Raw genomic sequence first — 23485 nt, forward strand, 5'->3', positions numbered from 1 at the left:
ATTTCTGCTCTAATCTTGGTCAACTCCTTCCTTGTCAGTGGGTTAGGCCTGTCCCTCTGTTGCTGTTCCAGTTTCTTGAGGTGAGAATATAGAAACTGCATTTTAGATTTTTCTATTCTTTTGAGTGAGGCTTGGATGGCTATGTATTTCCCCCTTAGGACTGCCTTTGCAGTATCCCATAGGTTTTGGACCGTTGTGTATTCATTCTCGTTGGTCTCCATAAATTGTTTAATTTGTTTTTTGATTTCCTGGTTTATCGAGTCATTCTTGAGCAGGATGGTTCTTAGCCTCCAAGTGTTTGAGTTTCTTCCAGGTTTTTCCTTGTGGTTGAGTTCCAATTTCAGAGCGTTGTGGTCTGAGAATATGCAGGGGATAATTTCAATCTTTTGGTATTGGCTGAGACCTGTTTTGTGTCCCAGAGCATGATCTATTCTTGAGAATGTTCCATGGGCATTTGAATAGAATGAGTATTCTTTGGTTCTGGGGTGTAGTGTTCTATATATATCTATGAGGTCCAACTCGTCGAGTATGGCATTCAAAGCCTTTGATTCTTTGCTTAGTTTTTGCCAGGGTGTTCTGTCTATTTCTGATAGTGGGGTGTTGAGGTCCCCTACTATTACTGTGTTCTTATCTATATGTCTCTTTATTTTGGTTAAGAGTTGGCTTGTGTATCTTGCTGCTCCCCTGTTGGGGGCATATATATTAATAATTGTCATATCCACTTGTTGAATACTTCCTTTAAGAATAATATAGTGCCCTTCTGTGTCTCTCTCTCTATGGCCTCTAGTTTAAAATCCAGTCTATGTGATATGAGAATTGCTACTCCAGCTTTCTTTTGAGGTCCATTTGCATGGAAGATGGTACTCCATCCCCTTACTCTAAGTCTGAATGCATCTTTGGGTTCAAAATGAGTCTCTTGTAGACAGCAAATGGATGGGTCATGTCTTTTTATCCGAGATTGGATTTTTTTGAGCCCAGATTCTATTTTAGCTTTCTCTTCTACTAACCCATCCTCTAATTTGCTGATACGTTCTTCTGACTCATTTACCCTGGCCGTCAGAGCCTCTAGTTTTGACTGTCTTTGGCTCATAGGATTTTTAATTTCTGCCAGATTTGCTCTCATTTCTTCCCTTAGAGATTCTATATTCTCATTAACATTTTCGTTAATACTTTTTTCAAGTCTACACATCATCTTGACCATTGTTACTCTAAATTCCATTTCTGATAATTTGGTTATATCCATATCCATNCCATCCATATCCATTAGTTCTGTGGCAGAGGCCACAGACTCATCGTCTTTTTTTTGCTGGGGGGGATTTCTCCTTCTCGTCATTCTGATGAGGAGTGGTTGCGGGGTTGTCCAGAGCTCAAATTATTGACCGGGACCCAGGCAGTGCACACTCGTTTTATAGTGATCTTAGGGATGTGGGCTTCTTGATTTTTCAGCCTCCCCTCTGGGGGAGGGGCCTGCTGTGCCGATACTCAGGCAACCCTGTTTGGGTAGAGTCTCCATGTCCCCTGCGAGGGGGGATGGGGATGGGTACGCTGTGGGCTGGTATTTCCAGGCTTTTGTTCTCTGGCAGCTTTCCCTGTTGGTTTGCTGTGCCTCTTCTGAGAGACAGAGCAGCAGTGGCTGAATCTCAGCCTCTGTCTCAGAACAGAGGGATCGCGGACCATTCTCCACTGATGTTCTGGGCCCTTTAACTCTATTTCTGTTGGTGCTGCTCAACCCTGCAGCGTCCCGGTATGTGCGCCCCACACCTGGCGTTCCAGCCCTCACTTCCAGGGCCGGCGTGTCTCTGTCCTTTGTGTTTGTAACACCGCCAGCCGCCAGCCACCCCCGTGTGCTCCGGAGCTCCCGGTCTCAGTCTGGTTCCAGTGATCACAGCGGAGCTCCATTTCATTTGGTGGCACGCATTCCCCGGCTCATGGTCTCAAGTCTGCTGTCTCACGGGTGCGGGTCCTTGAGTCCGCCTGCTCCCCCATGCAGGTGGCTACTGCTTCCCGGCGCCTGAACGCGGGGCTCCCTCCCCCTTCCGTTTATCTTCCGATATCTGTGCGCAGTTTCACGGCTCCCTGCTTTGTACTTTAATACTTAGCACTGGAGATGTTCATTTGTAGAAATCTAGATCTTTCTTCCTGCATCTCAGGCTGATTCCATGGATGTTCAGGATGGTATGGTACCTATTCAGCTTGACTCAGGGGACCGGCTGAAAAAGGGGTCCCCTACTCCTCCGCCATCTTAACTCCCTCTGGGAGTTTTTTCTTCTATCCACAAATCAGCATTAGAGGTGCTCATATATAGGTTCGGTTATGTATTTTTTTTTAATAACCTGATTTTTTAAATCCAGAGTTAGTTAAAACCAGAGTTAGTTAAGGAAGAAAGAAAGTCGTATACATTTGAAGTTACACAGATTAAAACTATGCAAACTATATGCTTATGGAAAATGAAAACAAAAACAAGAACAAAAATGCCCCCACCTCCCTCTAGCACCTTATTTTATAGGCTACTTAGAGACCTGTCCTGACCTCCCATAGTATTTACAGTTGTTTTACAAATGTGTTTGAAAGTGCCTCGGTCTTCTGTGTATTTCCTTCAGAACGCTTAATACTTCCCCCAGTAATTTTATTTGCTTCTTGATTTTTCCTGCTTTCTTCACCAAAGTGTAAGTTCCATGAGGTTGATGCTATCCCTGTTTGTTTCACCTTGTTCTTTACTGGTTACCAAAGAGGTGTTCCTATATTTGTTGAATGTTCATCAAAGTCTGGTAGGATACGTAGAAAAAAGAAGACAAAAGTATTTGTTGAAGTGGGAAAATGGTGTATTTTTAAAAATTTTTTTCATAAGGTTGTGCAATAAATTCAAAGCAGTAGGAAAAAAATAAATATTTAAAACTCAGCATATTATTACTGTCAGTACATTATGTGTAGGCCCTCTTCTAATTGCTGGAGATTCAAAGATCAATGGCATATTTGGGATGCTTAGGGAAGCAACACCTATAAAACCAAGGTGGCAAGAAATAACACAGGGCAGCATGTAATAGCAAATGAGTGTGTTACACATGGCGCCGTTACAGAAGTTCACTTTTGATGGAAGAAATCTTCATGGTAGAGGTGGCCTTCCAACTGGGCACTGAATAGAATAACACTTGGTGAGCAGAGAAGTGGAAAATAAAGTATAATGCTTAGGAATATTGGAATCCATAATTGAGGCTCTTAAGATACCAAACAGAGCAACTGAGTGAATTTTTTTTCTTCTGGGTATGGGGAAAAAATATAGAAAGAAAAGTTTGTTACCATCTATTACATGGGAGCAATTTGACACCCTAAAGGTTTTCACCAGTGTTTAAATATATTGCTGTAAAATTAGGAAGTGATCTAATGCCAAACAGTTCTTTCTCTAAATTTCCTTTTTATGACAGGTTAAGAGTGTGAAAGGGGGAAGAATAGGAATGATATGAATTAATCATTTTAAGTATGTAGGACAATATTTAGATTTCAAGACTTAAAAGGAGCTACCAGGACTGGGAATAAAACTGTACTTTCTGGCTTTGTCACTAATCTTGGACGGATGCCTTAATTTTCTCATTCCTGATATAGTCATAAATACCACTTAGGCTAATAGTGGATTTTATGAGAATGGAAGGGATAGATACATATAAAAGGGCTTGGATTTCTGAAAGATGTGATTCATAAATTTAATGTTTTCATTGCTATTTGTAATCATATGAAATTTTCAGTTGGCACGGAATGAATAATGATTGTATATTGATTTACTCTTGTGCCTTTAAAACATTTTTTTAAGCTGTAGAGGAGTTTCTTTATAGTAGATCTGACCCAGAGGCTCATTATGTAAAATAGATGAAATCAGAGCAGCTGTGGTTTAAGAAAAGCCTTGGTGCTCCCTTACTGCCCTCTCAAGGTAGTTTCTAAGGCTGCCCCTTCTGGGAACCCTGAGCTCTCTGGAGGTCCTTAAGGAGCCTGCTGATTTACAGGCCACAAGTTAGAGCCTTTTTGCTTGATATCCTGCAAATTAGGTGGGGGGGAACTCTCATCATTTAATACATTGATAAACTGAGGCTCAGAGACCACTCTGACACAAAGGTCCTCTGAACTTAAACCTAGTATTTTTTTAATATTACTTATCATTTTTTGTTGGCAAATACTTTAAAAAGATACCTCGCCCCTTGATTAACAACTTTCTTAATTGTTCTCAAGGGAACCTGCACATACAAGGTAAGAACTGGGTGAGGTGGGTACTATTTAGTACCCCGAGGCAGTATTTATCAGATATGTTGGTTGGCTGAAAGATTAAGTGCAGCTGAGAAGTCAATACCTGATTTACTTTCATGGCCTGTGCTAGGAGAAAATGGCATATATATATTTAGTAGGCCACTCAAGCACAAGATATTATGCTAGGGATCATGTATTATCCAATCTTTTTCTTGGATTTTTAAAAAGATTTTAATATATATATATATACATATTTAGAATATAGGTAGTATCAGTGAAAATATTAAAAGTATAATTCTTTTAAGAGTTTAAAACTACTATTTTTATTTAAATTCATTTTTTTTAAACATTTCTTTCTTGAGTCTCTAAGTACTATGGTAAACATGTTAATCCATCTAAAAGAGCTTGCTTTTGGATCTTAAACATATAAAGTAAGGAAAATTTCTTATTCATTGGCTTTTAAGTTTTCGGGTCTAAGATGATCTGGGTCATTAGAATAACCAACTCATCTTAGATAAGTTTTCAGTTACAAAAATTGTCCCAACTTGGGTGCCTGGGTGGCTCAGTCAGTTAAGGATCTGCCTTCTGCTCAGGTCATGATCCTGGGGTCCTGGGATAAAGCCCCACATCCGGCTCCCTGCTCAGCGGGGAGTCTCCTCTTCCCTCTGCCCCTCTCTCCACTCTGTTCTACTCAGTGCTGCATTGGAAGCCCACCTCTACCATGCGGAGAGAGAGAGCAAGAGAGAGAAGGCACAAATCTTTTTTAAAAAACTGTCCCATCTTGAAAACGGTGGTTTCCTAAACCTTCCATTCTGCCAATGGTGTCATGGCAAATTCTAGGAGACTAGGGCAACTCTTGATGAACGCTCTGAGTTTCTAGGATTATAAATCACCATAATTTCCTTGTTTCCATTCTGTGCTAGCCAGCCTTGATGCTTGGGCTGCATTCCCAGAATGGGAACTTATGTAGAAGGAGAATCAAACCATCATGGACCACATTAGGTCATATTATGTGTGTATGTGTGGGGAAGAAAAAGTTTGGGGATGGAGAAATGATGCAGTCTAATAAATCAGGTAATGAGAAAATTTTTCAAATAAATATTAAAGTTTTGGTGTTTAATTATCAGGAAAAAATGGAGTCACCAAAGGACAGGTGGAACTACAAAGTTTGCATAATGGAGAGTTTATCTGTACTTCCCTGATTCCATTAAGTGACTTAAAGTTTTGTGCTTTGCTATTCTTCCTGCTGACATTGTTATATCCTTGCTGTCCCAAGAAAGGTGACTAATTCTCTCTTGGTTTTACGAAAGGAAACAGGCAGAACAGCATGACTCACAATTATAATCTTCCTTTTTTCTTCATACAAGAAAATTGGCTTATGTGTATGACTTGATAAAACATTTAACTGAGAAGAAGCCTTACTAATTGCATTCAGTGAAGTGAAATGCCCCCGAATAAGACCATTTATTGGTTAAATCACATTATCAGCAGAGCTATAAATCTGAATCATCTCATCCTAATGAAATTTATAGACTTTCTTTTAAATTCATCTCAGTCTTCGTGTATTAGTTCAGTTTTATGCGTATGTACGTATGCAGTTGACCCCTGAACAATGGGGGGATTAGGCACAGCAGCCCCCACACAGTTAAAAATCCATATATGACTTTGAATGTTTTGGGTAATGATAACAGTATGGAACTTTTCATGAAAAACTTAGCCACAGTAGACTAGGGTCTAGCAGTTGGATTTCCAGGTTATAATAAAAAAGAGATACAGACTCTTTTTGAGTAGGATTATCCCTGGAGCTTTTTTTTGAAGGTAGCTTTAAGTGTGACAGAGGTTTTACCTACAAAGGAGTAGAAGATGCATCCACCCTTCCCCAAAGCAAACCAAATCTTCATTTCCAGTGGTATCTTTGGTTTTCTTTGACACTGATTTTAGCTTTGAGAGATAGGACTTGGTGCTTGAGTAAGGAATCTGAGTTAAATGTCCCTCGTAAGTATTTCCTTCTGTTGGAATGTTCCATGGTATTGTCATTGTGTGGCTTTCTCTTTCATTTTGAGTGCTTTGAAGGAAAACACTATGTCTTTTTTACCATTGTGACTCCATAAAGGTGTCCAAAGGAGTAGCTAATTGTTTGTTTATTGAAGGCACAAATACATTTAGTCCTACGATACATCCACAACACGGCCTACAATATAAAATTATTTTGTATAATTCCATTTTGGAATTCTCTTCAGAGAATAAATTCCTTCAGAATGTTCTCCAAGGTAGTAAAAATCGATCCTTTCAGGCTAGATTTGATTTTTCAGAGATAGAGTAACTTGAAACTAGATTTGAATGAACTAAGTAATTGCTCTTGTTGGACAATATCATTTTTAGTTTTAAGAGAGGCACAGCAAAGTAGATCTGTGTGTTTGTTGAGTATATGATGGACTCTACAGATGGTTTCAAAAGAGGCATTCTTTTTTAAAAATTTTATTTATTTGAGAGAGAGCACAAGCAGGGGGAGCTGCAGAGAGAGGGAGAAGCAGGCTCCCCACTGAGCAGGGAGCCCGACATGGGGCTTGATCCCAGGACCCCGGGATCATGACTTGAGCTGAAAGAAGAGGCTTAACCAACTGAGCCACCCAGGTGCCCATCAAAAGAAGCATTCTAAAAATGTTTTGATTAATCCAGGGATGTACTGTATGGTGACTAACATAATATAATAAAAAAACATTAAATAAATGTTTTGATTAGTGGTTGCATCATTGAAATTACAAGAGAGTGTCCCAAAGGAACAAAACTGAAGAAGTGCTTATTCGATTATGTAGACTTTGATGTTACAATAGCCTTCCATTTGGTTACTCCTGTTCTGATGCCTTCCCTCCTTAGGTTTCTGAGCAAAGCTTCTAGATTTATTTTCTGTCCTTCTGTCTAAACCTTTAGGGGACTCTCATTAGCTAGAGAATAAATTCCAAATGCCTTAACTTTGCATTTCAAGCCACTCATTATTGGCCCTCAGCCTATATTTCCAAGTGTATGCCTACTTTTTCCCCTCCATGTAACCTGCACATCAACCAAATGGAACTAGTCATTAGTCCCCATTCAAAAGCTTTTCTTTCTCATAGTGTGGAGTGTTCATCCAGTCCATATCATCTTCTCCTCCTCCTCCTCCTTCTTCTCTGCTTCTGCTGCTTCTTCTTCTTTCTTCTCCTTCTTCTTCATTTTTTTAGTGAGGGGGAGAGGAAGAGGGAGCAAGAATCTGAGGCAGACTCCATGCCCAGCACAGAGCCCATCGTAGGGCTCCATCTCACAATGCTGAGATCATGACGTGAGTGGAAATCAAGAGTTGGACACTTAACCAACTGGGCCACCCTGGCGCCCCCCCCATATCTTCTTATATAAGCCCCCTTTCTTCTCAAAACCCCACTTTCAATGCTAGCCAGCTCGAATTCTCTCCTTTCTCTCACTTCTTACATTATTACATCTAGTTTTATGGCCTTTATAATTTCTACCCTGTTTTATGGCTTTTATCTTTAGGTCTTATAGGCCCTTTTTGACTCTTTACCATTTGAGCCAGAAAACAAATCTCCCTGGGCCTTGGTTCCTTCATGCCTCTCAGCCCAGTGCTTTGCATATAGCGGAGACTTAGTAAATATTTATGGGGGTTGTGAATACATAAGAACACATATATAAACCAACAATATCAAATGGTTTGGCCATTTAAGACTGTAGACTCTATGGTAATGCCTCTTATATTTCTTTAAGAGCGTTCAGAATTTGGAAATTTTTATTGGTATAAAAATCTAATAGTTGTGCGTGTGATTCAGTAATTCAGCATTGCGGAGTAAATTATAGAACCATGAAAAATTGGGATACTCAGAAAATAGGGTGTTCTGAATAATTTAATTTTCTGGTTAACTTGGAGTTGGGCAGAAAATCTTTTTTGTTTCATTTCTTGTTAAAAATTATTTCTAAATATGCTAATTTCTGATCTTAGGCAAAGCATCATTAAAATTTTCTTTGATGAATGAGGATATTAGAATGCCTTTGGGTAACTATTACATGCCTTTGGGTAACTATTACATACCTTAATTCTCATTTTACATTACTATATATGAACAAAAAATGTTTAGAGTTTGGATTGTATCTCGAAAGTTCTTTTCTTTTCCATGTACTTAGCCATGGATATTATTTTTGGATGGGAACAAAACCTGGTATCTATTTTTTTATTCTTTACTATAGAAAGAGCCAGATTATGTTCTCTGTTTGTCTTAATGAGTTCATTCTTCACTTTCAATTGACTATTTCCGTAGTCTTTTGCTATATAATTATTGGTAAAATTTTAGTTTCATCAGATATGCTTTATTTATAACTTTATTAGTATATAAATATTTATAAAATTTATATTTAACATATATATTTATTGTTTAACCTTTCATTCAGCTTTTCCTTTCATAATGATTTTTATTTTTAAAACTTGCCTAAACTATATGTAGTTTTGAATTTGTAATTTACCTGCTTTACTCTGACATAATTCTTTCGACTGTTACTTTTTCAGAAGTTTTTGCAAATCACAATGATTTTCATATAGTATTAAAACAGTGGGAAAAAAAAAAAGACTGATCATGAACTCCAAAGATTTTGTAGTTCTTCCATGGGGAAAATCTGGAAACTCTGTAAAGCTGAAATACAAGTAAGTGCTATTTATTACTTAAATAGAAATAATTGCTAATATTTCTGTAAGCTGTAATTTAAAGTATTCTTTTTATATGAGGCAGTTTAGACTTGAGCTTCAATTTGTGAGTTCTTATCTCCATTTTCTTTACTTTGATGTATTTTTATCTATTAGAGAGTAGGTTCAACATATTATAAATCTATAATAGTTTTTAAAATGAGGACTAAAATTATTTATGCCACAAAAATTGAGGTGAAAAGTTTTAAGTAAACTTTGCGTTGACTATTTAAGCAATCTAACAAAGTTACAAATAGTTTGTGACACTTGTTCAGAATAAAAGGAATCACCCTGAAGAAACTGAAAGACACTGAAATTTGGTTCAACAAGAAATTCAACTAGAACCAAGCAATTCTGCGTATCCTGGGAATTTCATGACATGGCAGGAGTACTGGAAGTGTCAATATACTGTTTCCCTTTGAGGTCACCTAGAATCACTGGAAATTCCCAAGCCTTTTTCTCAAGTATCAATAAAGGCCAGCTGGTTTGGGTTAGGGATAGACTGTCGACTTTAATTTAGTTTTGAGTTCCCTGAATCAGATCAATTGTCCTGTGGTTATTCAATGTCTTCAGAGTCTTCCTAATTCTTCCTTCACTTTTTAGACACTGTGTGTAAGAGCATGTGTGAACTGGAAAATGTTACACAGTATATGGCATTCTCAGCACGGTTGACCCTTGAGCAACATGAGGATTAGGGTCACTGACCCCCTAGCACAGTCAGAAATCCATGTATAAGTTTTGACATCCCCAAAACTTAACTACTAATAACCTACTCTTGACTGGAAGCCTTATGGATAACATAAACAGTCAAATAAAACATATTTTATGTGTCACATGTATTATATACTGTATTCTTTCAATAAACTAAGCTAGAGGAAAGAAAATGTTATTAAGAAAATTGTAAGGAAAAGACAACAATATTGTACTGTATTTATAAAAAAAAATTTGTGTATAAGTGGACCCATGCAGTTCAAACCCCTGTTGTTCAAGATCAGCTGTATTTGTTTTACCATTTTTGGTGGAGGGGAGCTATCTAATTGCTACTATTACCAATTTTGCTTTTTGTGTCAAAAGAAAAGGGGCATACAAAATTTGATTTTGGTCATACGTTTCGAGTCTGTGTTTATATATCTCTAAACCATTTATCCAAACATTTATTAAGTACACATGTTCTACACACTGTGCTGGGGAATGGTGGCTATGAAAGTAAGAAAACACAACCTTTGCACTCAGGTAGCTTGTAGAAGACAGAAATAGATAAAATCATGTTTATGAGATAGTGTGAAGTGTGGTGTGATGAGAAAGCACAGAGGGCTATAAGAACATGGCCCAAACTACTGGGTCAGGGAGGAGGAGGTCTCCAAGCTTCACCTGAATGATGCAGTTAGTTGGGTAGTTACTGGGGGAAACTTGTGCAAAGGCAAAGAGACCACATAGTTTGGGAACTTTCAGACACATCCAGTGATTTATGGAACAGAGATTTATAGAACAAAGTTGGAGAGAAGAACAGGGTTTTGTATAGATAGTAAATTAATTTGTATGCTACATTAAGGAGTTTGGAATTTATTTTGGAGGTAAGGGGGGATCACTGTTCCATGGCCTGCAGGTCTCCCTGATCCACCCATGATCAGTAACCTACAGAAGCTAGGACAGGAACACCCACTCTATGGTAATTGTTCTGGAGTTCCCTTTGTCCCCCTTTCCTTATTCCCCTTGTCCCCCTATTTTCATTTGATACTGTCTTAACTATTATCTTAACCTTGTCTGATGTATTGGTGTTCTACAGTTTTTGTCTTCCTCTTTCTCAGCCCCCAACTCATTTCAGCAGGTTGTTTCTGGCCCTTGGATTTGTTGGGTTGACCTGGTCTCTGCAGGATCAAGCCTAGTTTTCCTCAGTGGTCCTGCCTGCCCTCCAGCTCTGTGTCTGAAGCTGTCTCCAAGAGGAACCCTTGTCTTGTTTCACACCCATAGCATCCTATCAACTTGACCACTTGTGGTCAGTAAGCCAGTCTTTTTTTTTTCAGTCTCATCCCTTTCCTCTCCCACAGTGTGGTTTTCAGAAACATTAAAAGTTTTCTAAGCAAGTGAGTAACACAGCCACATTTGTGCTCTTGAACTCTTCCTCTGGAAGCCATGTGAAAAGTATTGTGGGCCATCGAGACTTTGAGCAGGCAGACTAGCTCAGGTATCAGTCCGGAACTGTGTCCCCATCCCATCCCAAAGTGATCTAGGCATCATTATCCTTCTGGTTGTCCAAGTAAGAAACCTAGGATTATCTTAGATTCCTTCCTTGTCCTTTCCCTGGTGATCACCTACTTCTGGTCAGTCTCCAAGTCCAGTTAATTTTATTTCCTTAGATTTCTCAAATGCTCCCATTTTTCTCTCCACTGTCTCTTTCCAGTCAAACCAGCATCATCTCTCTATTATTAGGATTACTGAAATAGTCTCCCAACTGTTTGCCTTGTCTTGCCTTTCAGCCTTGCACCCTCTAATTTCCCATTCTGAGTCAGAGTGATCTTTCTAAATAAAATGCAAGTCTGATAAATTCTTCTAAAATTCTTTGGTGAGTCTCATTGCTTATAGAATACAAATCCTCATCATGGCCTACATGGTTCTTTGTGAACTGGTCACTCAACACCTCGGGAGTTCCATTTCTTCCCACTTTCCATCCTGCACATAATGCCTGGACCCACACATCACCCATGTCCACTTGTGCCCACACTTTTTTCTCTTCCTGGAACACTGCTCTCACTGCTTCCCTTTGACTAGCTAGGTTCTTTCATCCCTTAGGGCTCAGCTCAGACTTCTCTTTCCCCTGGATCTGCTCTTGCGGGCCCGTCGGCTGAGTGTGTGCCCTTTCTGTGTGTTCAGGTACCTGCACGTACTTCTGCAATGACAGCACCATTAGACTATGTTTCACTTACCTTCAGGCCTGGCTGTTCCTGTCTGTACTAGAAGCTCTACTGGGTCTCCTACCCTATCATGTACTATCACATGTCCTGTCATCACAGTGCCTGTTTGTGCTAGGGGCTGAAATACTCCTTGTGGGGCAGATATAATGGAAATAGTGCCTCCCCTCAGTATCTTTGCCAGCTTCTCTGAACCCTCTGGCAGGCTTTGCCTACTTTCACTTTCCGTATATCTCCCTGGATAGTGTCCACTTGGGCACGTATCTCTGGCCGGCTTGCCCTTTGGTGACCACTTCTATAAATTAGTTCCCTTTTCTGATCTCCATTATTTTTATTTTTCAATTCCTTGCCATCAAATCCTTGGGTATGCACACTACTTGAATGTAGACAAACACTAATGTAGTACTAAAGGAAGAGATTTAAACTCATGATAGCTAGTAAAAGCTAGAGAACTAGGTTGGCGTAGACCTATGGACAGAGTCAGTGGCTAATACTGATGAGAGACCAGAACTGTAAAATGAAGAAACTGGCTTGTGTTAAAAATTTGATGAGCTTCAGATAGTATTATCAAAATCTTTTGCACAAGAATCTATAAGAGGGCTCCTCTCTGTCCTCAAAAAAGTTATTTTCTTATTGCCTTCCTTCCGAGGAAACATTAGGTAGTGTTGGCCCAGTTCCCATTCAATCCTTTGATGGCTCCTCTACTGAGACCCTCAATAGGTGCTTTCTCCCTAATAGGCCCCAAACAGGCTCTGCTCTCTCTCTCTCTCTTTTTGTATTGTACTTGTACAGCATAAAGGTAGAGATTTATTGAAGGTTTCTAAGATGATCAGATCAGCAAAAATTTGTATTCTGTCTATAGAGAAAAAATAGTTATTTTAACAGTATGCTTCAAACTACTTGAATTCCTTAGAGGAAAGACAGTATGAAACAGAAAACATTTTTTCTTTTGCTTTCTATTTGTATAGCGTAGATACCTGTGCATATGTAAAGGCAGAGTTCATATGGAAAGTGAATTATGATTTGAAACCTCTAGCACTGTAATAGGAAAAACATAAATCTGAGATTTGAAGAGATGCACATGTTAAGGAGAATGTTAATGGAAGGTAATGCTAACTTTAGAAACCGTATTTCACAGAATGCAAAAGAAGTAATTAGAAAACTTCATCACTTACTTACTATTCATAATTTTAATTAAGGGCAAAAGATAATATAAAATTATTTTTGCCTTGTTTTTTTGTTTGTTTACCACAAATGAACATTCTGTGTTTAACTCTTACTCAGGAATGCTCAAGAACTGAGGATGGAGAAGATCCAGTTAGAATTGGAGAACAAACAGATGGAAAAGAAGCTACAGGAATTCCAATCAGCTCGGAGCAAAGAAAAGGAAGAAAGAGAGTAGGTAACATTTTTAGGGAATTTGAGAGGAATAAACTGAATTGGGTAAAGAACTATTTCATATATGAATATGTCATTCCAAAAAAGATCCGCCCTGAATGAATAATTTCGGGCTTTTCCTGATGAGCAAATAGTATTAAATTTCTCCTACTTTTTCTATTTGTGTCCTTTATCTAAGGCATGTTGCTTTTTAAAATTACCATTACTCTGTCTCCTTTAAACTTTATTTCATCTTATACTTTCTTATTTCTCTTCTTACATGACTCTTCTGAACCATTAAAGTCTGGGATGTTTAGCACAGCAATACAGAAGTTGGCCTTTGCTCTCATAAAGCTGCCATCCGTAAGAGATTGTGTTTGTGTTTAAGGTTGTGTTACTTATGAAAAGACTTTGCGGGGGCAGGAATTTACATGTTCATATATAAGAACCATTCACACCCTCAAGTATGTTTAAAATATTTTTAGACAAATGTGTTTTAGCTGAAATTTTATTGATGAGCACTCTCGAATATTGTGCTTTGTATCTATACTAATTATACTGGGCATTTTATAAAAATAATAAATGTAGGGGCGCCTGGGTGGCACAGCGGTTAAGCGTCTGCCTTCGGCTCAGGGCGTGATCCCAGTGTTATGGGATCGAGCCCCACATCAGGCTCCTTCACTGTGAGCCTGCTTCTTCCTCTCCCACTCCCCCTGCTTGTGTTCCCTCTCTTGCTGGCTGTCTCTATCTCTGTCAAATAAATAAATAAAATTAAAAAAAAATTTAAAAAAAGTGTTAAAAAAAAATAATAAATGTAGATGATAAAAGTCAAACAGAACTAATAGTTATATCATGGAAATTATTCCTTCTTAGCTCTAGGCTGACTCCCAGCCCATTTGTAGCTCTGTTTTTAACAATTAAGTTTTTTTCCCCACAAATATCTTATCTTTGTATAAGCTTATGTATATGTATGTGTATGAATGTGTGTTTGTGTATATCTCACGTCTTTTATGTTTTTACAAGTGAAATTATCTATAAAATGATTCACACCCTATTTTTTTTACTTAATACATCTTAGCACTCTTCCCATATCAGCATGCAATTGATCTCATTCTTTTAATGGCCACGTAATATTTCCTTGTGTATTTTTCAGATCTTTAATAAATTTTCTCTATTTTATAGTTGTAAGTGCTACCATGAACATGTTTCTATGTAATATTTTTGCTTACATATGCAAGAGTATCAAAAGGTTAAATTTTAGGTCAAAGTGTATATGCAATTTACATTTTGGTAGATATTGAAGAAATTGTCTTTCAGATAGGCTTCAAAAATGTACAGCTTTCTCCTACAGAGGATAACAGTGCATGTCTCATGTGCTTTGGCTGATGCTAAGCATCACCAGGCTTTTTGTGTTTTAAATTTGCTTTTGTTTGATCTTTTCAAATATCCAAGTGATATCATCAAATATCCATGCAATACCTTCTGAATTATTAAAGAAAATTCAGATGTTTACTATAGCTCTAGTAGTATTTATCTTTAAAGTCTGATTCTTTGAAGAATATTCATGACATATAACCACACCTTCTCTGATAACCAGGGCATTGATTTAATCAAGGATCTCAAAGGCGTATGTCATCCCAGGTGACAAAGTATATTGTATATTTTGCTGCTCTTCTTTTAATGATCCAATGAACTTAATTTGCACTTCTCAGTGGCTCATGAAATATTTGTGAACCAGAGTTCCTGAAATCAGCCCCAAAGTTGGGTTTTCATTAGCTGAGGAACCTTTTCTAGATGTTTTTTAAAATGTTCTAAAGCTTGGGGCGCCTGGGTGGCACAGCGGTTGGGCGTCTGCCTTCGGCTCAGGGCGTGATCCTGGCGTTATGGGATCGAGCCCCACATCAGGCTCCTCCGCTATGAGCCTGCTTCTTCCTCTCCCTCTCCCCTTGCTTGTGTTCCCTCTCTCGCGGTCTGTTTCTATCTCTGTTGAATAAATAAATAAAATCTTTAAAAAAAAAATAAATAAATAAATAAAATGTTCTAAAGCTTGACTGAGTTTTCAGAAGAGGTAAGTGTTCTTCTAAGGTCACGTAGATGGTGAATGTCACAGCCAGAAAGAGAACCTGCCACTCACTGGTCAGGAAGATAGAAGTCCAGTGTTCTGACCTTGACTTTATTATTTATTGTCTGTGTGACCTTGGGCAAGTTTTTGTCTCCTTATTTTTTAAGTGAGAATTGGACCTCTGCCCTGTTGACTTCAAACAATTTTGTGAGACTCAAAAGTGCTTTGAAAACTAGAAATTAAACAGTTTTCCTTCTTTGTCCTCTCTGTTACCTTTCAATGTGGGAGCTGATTTGTAGTCTTAAATATGGAATTCATCAGTTAGTAGATCTGCCAAATATTTGGGGTATTGTTTTGCTTCCTTTTCCTCTTTACATTTGTAGACCCTTAGCTTTTAAAACTTCACGATGATCTGTAAAGTTTCCTATAACTCAGTAAAGCTATCTTTAATCATCATAAATGTCTAAAAAACGACATCCTTCATCTGTGTTTGGACACTTTACTTTTATTCATTTCTTCTCAAAAGTTCCAAATAGGGTAGAGCTATATTTTAGAATTGCTGAGGATATCATGGCATTATTGATATTTCATTTTCATTTTGTGGTGGTCTGTTACATGTTAATGACTGAATTTCATTTCTTGAAATAGGCAAAATATATTTGTTTTCATTAAAAGGAGAAATGCATTTAGTAATTACATTTTGTCTTCTGTTTATATATATTGAAGGTCAAGTGGATATCACTGGAAATCTGGACAAGTGGGAAAATTGGGTAATCAATCACACATGATGTCACAAAATAAAGGAAATATTATTAAGGTAAGATAATACCATTTGGCTCTCAGGGAATTTACTCAGTGAAGAGATATAAATTAATTTTTCAGGTCTTGTATTCCCTTCTACACTTAAGAACCTACTCTTATTTTAACAACTGCATATTATTAGATTTGGATGAATTTTTATGGGTTAATCTGTAGCTTTCATAATTCAGATATATTTCATTTTTCATCTGCAAGATGATTTTTAAAATTCACCTTGAGTTGAGTTTTTCTAAACTGAATTTTCTTCATACAGTTTAGTTCTGGTTTCAAGTATATGAAATACAAGTATGTAAGGCGAAAATTAAGTTATTTGATGTAACGAAGGACAGACTTTTTTCTGCCTTTTTATTATATCGCATTTGTTTAATAGTGTTTATGTTTTGCTTGAATAATTATTATTATTATGCTATTGATTCCATGTGTGAAGATACCCAAGGAAAACTGCTTTCAGGTTTCCCAGCTGTAGAATTGCTTTATCTTTACTATGTGTAAAATATAACATTACATTATATTTAAGATTAAAACCAGATGAGTGATTTTATGTAAGGAAAGCTGTTTTGTTTCTGGATTGTTTAGTACAAGGTCCGTGACTCTGTAAGTTTTAACTTATATAGCTTTTTCTCTTTTATATACCTATCGTTAAACTTTCTTTGGGCCAGTTGACATCCATAAACATCTTACTTGGTGCTTCTAACCTTTTTGTCTTCAAAAAAGTCTTTCGCTCTTTAGTGTCATTCTCTTACTGAGATATGTTTCTTTAATTTTTGGATTAAACTTTTTATAATCCACTTCCCACTTCTCATGGTCTTTTGAGATAGTGTTCCATGTTTCAGATGTTATTGAAATATAATATATTAAAAATGCTGACTCTGATTACTGACTTATTTATTCAATAGCAATATTAAGTGCCTCCTTTGTCACATAGTGCATCATCCTTGTTCTCAAGGAGATCCTCATCTAATGTGAAACATAATGCACATATGAGATTAGGAAAAGTCAGTATGTCATTTTTGTCATAACCATTTAGTGTATGAACCATCTGTGTTTGGGAAAAAATACTTTGGTTATTCAAATAGTTGAGGGTCTTCTAGATGTCTTTGTAAGGAAAAAATGATCAATAAACCATACTGCCAGGCCCCACGAACCGCATAATTGAGTGAGATGTGAAAGCATGGGGTTTCGGAAGCTCTAGAAGGTGGGTGTAGAAAGTGAGCCAGGGCAGGAGAGAATACCAGAGTTCAGAGTCTTGACTCTTTCACTGTGGGAATGGGATTCCCTGACAGCTTTTGAGCAGGAGGATAGCAAGATTAAGGTGATGATTTGTGGTGACTGATCTTGTTTAAATATCCAGTGCATTAGGAGTTTATAAATAGAGGATAGAACAAATGATATGGAAACTATTTTCATCATGCCCCACATCAATAAAGAATGTATTTTGATCATGGACTGTTCTATACATGAACTTTTTATTTATTTATAAATAGAATTTATTTGTATACATGATAGTTTACTAATATATCATGTATGTTGTAAAACAAATTGTGGACATCATTTACGGCTGACATAAACTTCGTTTCTACTTCCTGGTCTTTTCCTGAGCTCCCTCAGGTATGCATACATGCTACTTTGGAGGCCACTAGAATAAAGGCAGAGAAACTATTTAGAAGACTAGTAAAAGAATCTAGAGGTCAAATGAGAGTCTGAATTAGAATGTAGCAGAAGAAATATGAAGAAAACTATGGGACCAAAAAAAAAAAAAAACCAGTGAGAAAGGAAAGGAGGAAGTCAAATGTATAACTGATATCAGGCTGATTGACAAGGAGGAAGAATAAAGAAGGAAGCTGAAAAAAAATTGGGATTTAGAAATCCCTCCCACCCTCCTTCTTTCCTTCCTCCTTTCCTTCCTTCTTCCCTCCTTTCCTTTCTTCCTTCCTCTCCGTATTTTCCCAGCTTTATTGAGGTAATTGACAATTACAATTTTAAGATACTTTAAAATGAAACAGCATGATGATTTGATGTACACATACATTGTGAAAAGATTTCACACATAGGGTTAATTAACACATCCCACCTCGCATATTTACTCCTTCCTTCCTCCCTCTCCCTCCTCCTCCCCCTCTCCCTCCCTCCCTCCCTCCCTCCCTTTCTTTCTTTTTCTTTCTTTCTTTCTTTTTCTTTCTTTCTTTCTTTTTCTTTCTTTCTTCTTTCTTTCTTTCTTTCTTTTTCTTTCTTTCTCTTTCCTCTCTCTCCTTTCTTCCTTCTTTTCTTTTCTTTTTCTTTTTCTTTTTCTTTTTCTTTTTCTTTTTCTTTTTCTTCTTGGTGAGGACATTTAAGTTCTACCTAGCAAATTTTGAAGATTTAGAGTTTTGTTTGACTTCTTATGTGTTACTTGAAGCCGAGAGAGTAAATGTGCTTCTTAAGAATTTATAAAAAGGAGAAGAAAGATATAATGGATAAAGCTCAGAAAGGGCAGGTATGAAGAATAAAGCTCAAGGAATATGGAGGTAAAAGAGAACTTTAATACTGATAATCACTAGTTTATACCAGTCAACAGTTTAGCTGCTTTTCCTTTTTTATCTCAGTAAGTGCTTATATCACTCTTAAGAGGCAGTTGCTATTTTTCCAATTCCACAGATGAAGTAATTTGACATCAAAGAAGTTCACTTGCTCAAGCCCAAGCGTCAGGGCCAAGATTTGGGAATGCAGGCTTTCAAGCTGGTTCTCAGGTGATTTGCCAGCTCTCCAGTAAGGGGAGCCTTAGAAGAGGAAGAATGGTAGAATCAAAGTAATGTAATTTCATAGAAAATGAAAGTAAAGGAGGGTGTTTTGACTGTGATTTTAGACCAGTGTTTCCCAACAGGGGTTAGTTTTGCCCCCCAGGAGACATTTGGCAATGTCTGAAGATGTTTTTAGTTATCGCCGCCAAGAGGGTTTTTGGGTTTTGGTTAATGATAGATAGTGGCTACAGGCCAGGACTGCTACTATGCGTCCAGCAAAACACTGGACAGCCTCCCCACCAAAGAATTATTTGGCCTAAAATGTCAATGGTATCAAGGTCAAGAAACTCTGTGTTAAGTCTATATTGATTAAATCCTGACTCATTTCGTTAGCTCTTTTAGGCAAGTCACTTAACTTCTCTGAGCTTCTGTTACCATATTTGTAAACATACATAACAATACTTGCTTATTAGTGTACAGAGTTTTAAGCGATGTTAAGATTTTATGTGTGAAACCAATTGTAACATTGGCTGAAAATCACATTAAAATGTTTGTGACGAATGAGAATTTTTTTAAAAACACTGAATTTGATTTGATGTTAGATGGAAAAATATATATCAAGCGGTTACAGAAAGAAAGGTGGTGGCAGTGACTAAAGACTAATGTTGCAGTGAGCATGAGAATGGTGGGTGACCTCTCAAGGATTTAACAGAATCAAGGAAAGACTTTATTACAGTTGACACAGGTTTGAATGGTTCATGTCAACTTAATATGCAGATTTTTTTCAATAAATGTATGTACAGTACTGTATGTTAGGTTTTTTCTCGTCGCTAATGAAATCAAGACCGCAAAGGCAAATGTGGTCCAGAGGATGAACTTTATTGCAAGCACCCTCAGGCGAGGCTCTGCGACTCAGGAAAGAGCGTTGAGTCAGGGAAGTCGCGCCCAGGGCAGGGCAGTGAAGGTTTTATTGGGCACCGCTGGGGGTGGGGGAAAGTCTGTCTTGGAGAGTCGTGGCAGGGTTTTATTGGGTACTGCTGGGGGTGAGGAAAGTCGGTAGGATGGGTTTCGGTTTCCCGCCTAGGTTTTGGTTTAAATCTTGGCGGGAGAGTCGGCCATCTTGGGTGTCTTGGCCCCTTTTCTCGGCCAGCCCAACACCATAAATGTATTTTTTCTTCCTTATGACTTTCTTAATACCATTTTCTTTTCTCTAGCTAGCTTTATTGTAGGAATACAGCATATAATACATATAACATTCAAAATATGTGTTAACCAACTATTTATGTTATCCATAGCCTTCTAGTGAACAGTAGGCTGTCAGTAGTTAAGTTTTGGGGGCCCAAATCAGTGCCCCAGCCCCCATATTGTTCAAGAGTCAACTGTATATTGTTTATTAGAATCAGAAACATGTGAGCCAGTTTGTAGCTGAGGGATGGACTCACTAGTGGAGGAAAGATAGAATATGCAAATGAGAGAGGTGCCAGTTGCTGGGGTGTAGTCTTTGAAGCATGGCTTCTTAAGAAGGCCTTGACCAATGGAAGGAGGACACTGTATCTGATAAGAAAGATGGAAGAGAAAACAGGTGGCAGTAAAGGTAAAATTTTAGAGTTGTAACGCAGGAACCCATGGAAAGATTTTGATGGGGAAGCCTCAACATTCGTAGTAAATTTGAAGGCAGGATCATCTGCTCACAATAAAGAGGGGGAAATGGGGTGAATGTGAGTCTTTTGAAATGGAGAAAGTTTGAAGTAGCCACTGTGGGAGTCATGATTGAGGTTTAGCTCAAAATGAATAAGTAGACTGCTGAGGAGCCATAGGAGCATGGATTTGTAAGGGACCCAGTCAGGATTATTTCATCACAATGGTAGGTAGATGGAGATAGAGGTCTAAGAGGAAGGAGGTAAGGTGATCCTGGTTAGCACTGAGAAGCTCTGAGTCTGGGCTTTTGAAGGTGTGGCCATTCAGATCACAGCTTAGGTTGAAGGTCTGGTCATCATGGTCAGGTGGCTGAAGAGGCACTTACATGTTCGTAGTAGTCAGCATGTTGGAGGGTTTTCAGCATCAGGGAGTCAGGTGAACATGGACATTGAAGTCTCCATGATCATCACCCAGAACTGTGATGGAGAGAAATACTGAGCAGATTGCTACAGTTCAGGTGGAAGAGGATCATGGACATTGATAAAGGCAGTCAGGATGGTGAAGCCCTTCAGCAGAGGCATCTTTGCTGAATGATGAGATCAGAACAATATTCTGGAAGCAGCCCTGAGGAGCAAACAGGGAGAAAACTTTCTTCTCTCCTGGTGAGTGCAAGGGAATAGAAATGGAGCTAGTTCCTCTGGAGAGTTCTCTGGAAAAGGTTGTGTCTGAGGAAAGGTGGGTCCAGTTAATGTGAACTTTTGCAAGAGGTATTTCTAGGAAATGTTTCAGGCATAGGATAAATGACTATTTAACAAGGGTTCTATGGACTAGCAGGGAACCAGGATAGAAGGACAAGCAGTAGAAAATGGCAAAGGTTATGTAGCTAATTAAGAATAAGAATATTTGAAAAGGTGGCTCATGGGTGGCTCATGGGTGGCTCATGTGGGCCCAGCATGGCCGAATAGGGCATTGGTGGGAGTTTGGAGGCATTTGTCAATGCCAAGGAGGGTGATGATGACAGCGTAGCCTGACTCCGATGGTCCAGGTGACGTGTCGGTATGGTACAGGCACAAGCTTACCTGGCCCCTAATGACACCCCTTCAGCACCCACTGGTGGAGGCATAAATGGATTAACAAGGCATAGGCTTCAAGATATCAAATTCTTGATGTTTTGGATAGACACTTATGTGCATATAAATATATACATGTATGTTTGTGTATATACATATGGATGTGTGTGTTATGTGTATATCCCTGGTCCAACCCTACCTGACCCTCAACTCTTTTTCAAACAGATGAAAAAAAGACTTAGGAGGAAATTCTATCTGCCTAAAAACAGCAGGTAGCAGTTTGCTCACTGAAATATTTTTATGCAGTTTGAATCATTTGAAGCAAATATGGCCATATTTATAGAGCCGGAAAATAATCACAATAATAAAAACAAATTTTAAAATTTCCCTAATAATGGGTCAGTTTGCTTTGGCATAGCCATCCTGCCCAGGTAGCCTATAACCACATCAATCATGTTGCAATTCAGATGTATCATTATGGTAAAAATATTGGATAATTTCATTATTAAAAAAGAGATTAAATTATCTGTAACTTGTATAACATTTTTAGTTTAAAAATAAAAGTGTGATTCACATAAAAATTGATTATTTCAATCCTATTTTCTTTTCTCCTGTGTTTGGTACATAGCATCTGAGCAGCTACTTAAAGAATGTGAACAAAAAAATGCCCTTTTGAAGTAAAACCATGAGATTCACTGAGAATAATTATGCCTAAATTTTCAAAAAATGACTGCAGTTGGTACAGCCATCGACATAGAGGCAACTGTTGTTCTCATATTCTCATGTACAAATTGGGCAATTGAGCATGCAAATTGCAAATTGAAAACTAGGCATGAATTGACAGGGTCTGTATAAATGTGCACCATTCCTCCATGCTCGTTTGTGTACTTTGAATGTTGGTTTTAAAAAGACCAACGCAAGTATGTACAGTTGGTGAGTCTGTTTTATGTCTTAAAATCTAAAGATCCAAGGATTTTAAGTGACTGAAACACCTAACAGCGAAGCTTATTTACTCAATATTTTGGCTGTAACATCGGAAAGTCAGGGATCACAGCTAATATATTGAAGGTTAAATCTATGATGCTTAAACATGTGGTTCTCCAAATTAGACAAATAAGATAATATTGGCTTCTACAGTTATGTAGGCAGAGTGGCTCAGTCAGATTTCAGTTTAGGTTTAGTCTACACAAATATTAGATTGTGTGTTTCAGAAAGATCAGAGATAGAAAAGGCTTACTGAAGCTTTACAGTATTTGAATAATAGTGATTTCCGAAAATAATTTCATGATGATATATAATTATTTTTTTGATGATTTTTTATTATGTTAGTCACCATACAGTACATCCCCGGTTTCCGATGTAAAGTTCGATGATTCATTAGTTGCGTATAACACCCAGTGCACCATGCAATACGTGCCCTCCCTACTACCCATCACCGGTCTATCCCAATCCCCCAGCCCCTTCCCCACTGAGGCCCTCAGTTTGTTTCTCATAGTCCATAGTCTCTCATGTTTCATTCCCCCTTCTGATTACCCCCCTTTTCTTTATCCCTTTCTTCCCCTACCGATCATCCTAGTTCTTATGTTCCATAGATGAGAGAAATCATATGATAATTGTCTTTCTCTGCTTGACTTATTTCACTTAGCATTATCTCCTCCAGTGCCGTCCATGTTGCAGCAAATGTTGAGAATTCGTTCTTTCTGATAGCTGAGTAATATTCCATTGTATATATGGACCACAGCTTCTTAATCCAGTCATCTGTTGAAGGGCATCTCGGCTCCTTCCACGATTTACCTATTGTGGACAATGCTGCTATGAACATTGGGGCGCATATGGCCCTTCTCTTCACTACGTCTGTCTCTTTGGGAAAAACACCCAGTAGTGCAATGGCTGGATCATAGGGTAGCTCAATCTTTAACTTTTTAAGGGACCTCCACACT

General features: G+C 38.1%; 1 protein-coding gene across 6 annotated transcripts in view; it reads left to right on the forward strand.

Moving 5' to 3' along the window:
* The window catches only part of ZBBX (zinc finger B-box domain containing), a 148370-nt gene that overhangs the window by 51566 nt on the left and 73319 nt on the right, over positions 1 to 23485 (forward strand). For 4 of the 6 annotated variants that reach the window (XM_034663459.1, XM_034663455.1, XM_034663466.1 and 1 more), the window contains 3 exons: positions 8780 to 8914; positions 13147 to 13260; positions 16028 to 16118. In XM_034663459.1, coding sequence (XP_034519350.1) covers positions 8847 to 8914; positions 13147 to 13260; positions 16028 to 16118 — 273 coding nt within the window. In that variant the 5' untranslated portion in view covers positions 8780 to 8846. Of the gene's footprint in view, positions 1 to 8779; positions 8915 to 13146; positions 13265 to 16027; positions 16119 to 20979; positions 21138 to 23485 lie in introns of those variants that run through there. The other 2 variants (XM_034663488.1, XM_034663471.1) reach the window with 2 other exon arrangements.

The sequence above is a fragment of the Ailuropoda melanoleuca genome, chromosome 1, assembly GCF_002007445.2.
Source record: "Ailuropoda melanoleuca isolate Jingjing chromosome 1, ASM200744v2, whole genome shotgun sequence".
NCBI classification, from domain to species: Eukaryota; Metazoa; Chordata; class Mammalia; order Carnivora; family Ursidae; genus Ailuropoda; species Ailuropoda melanoleuca.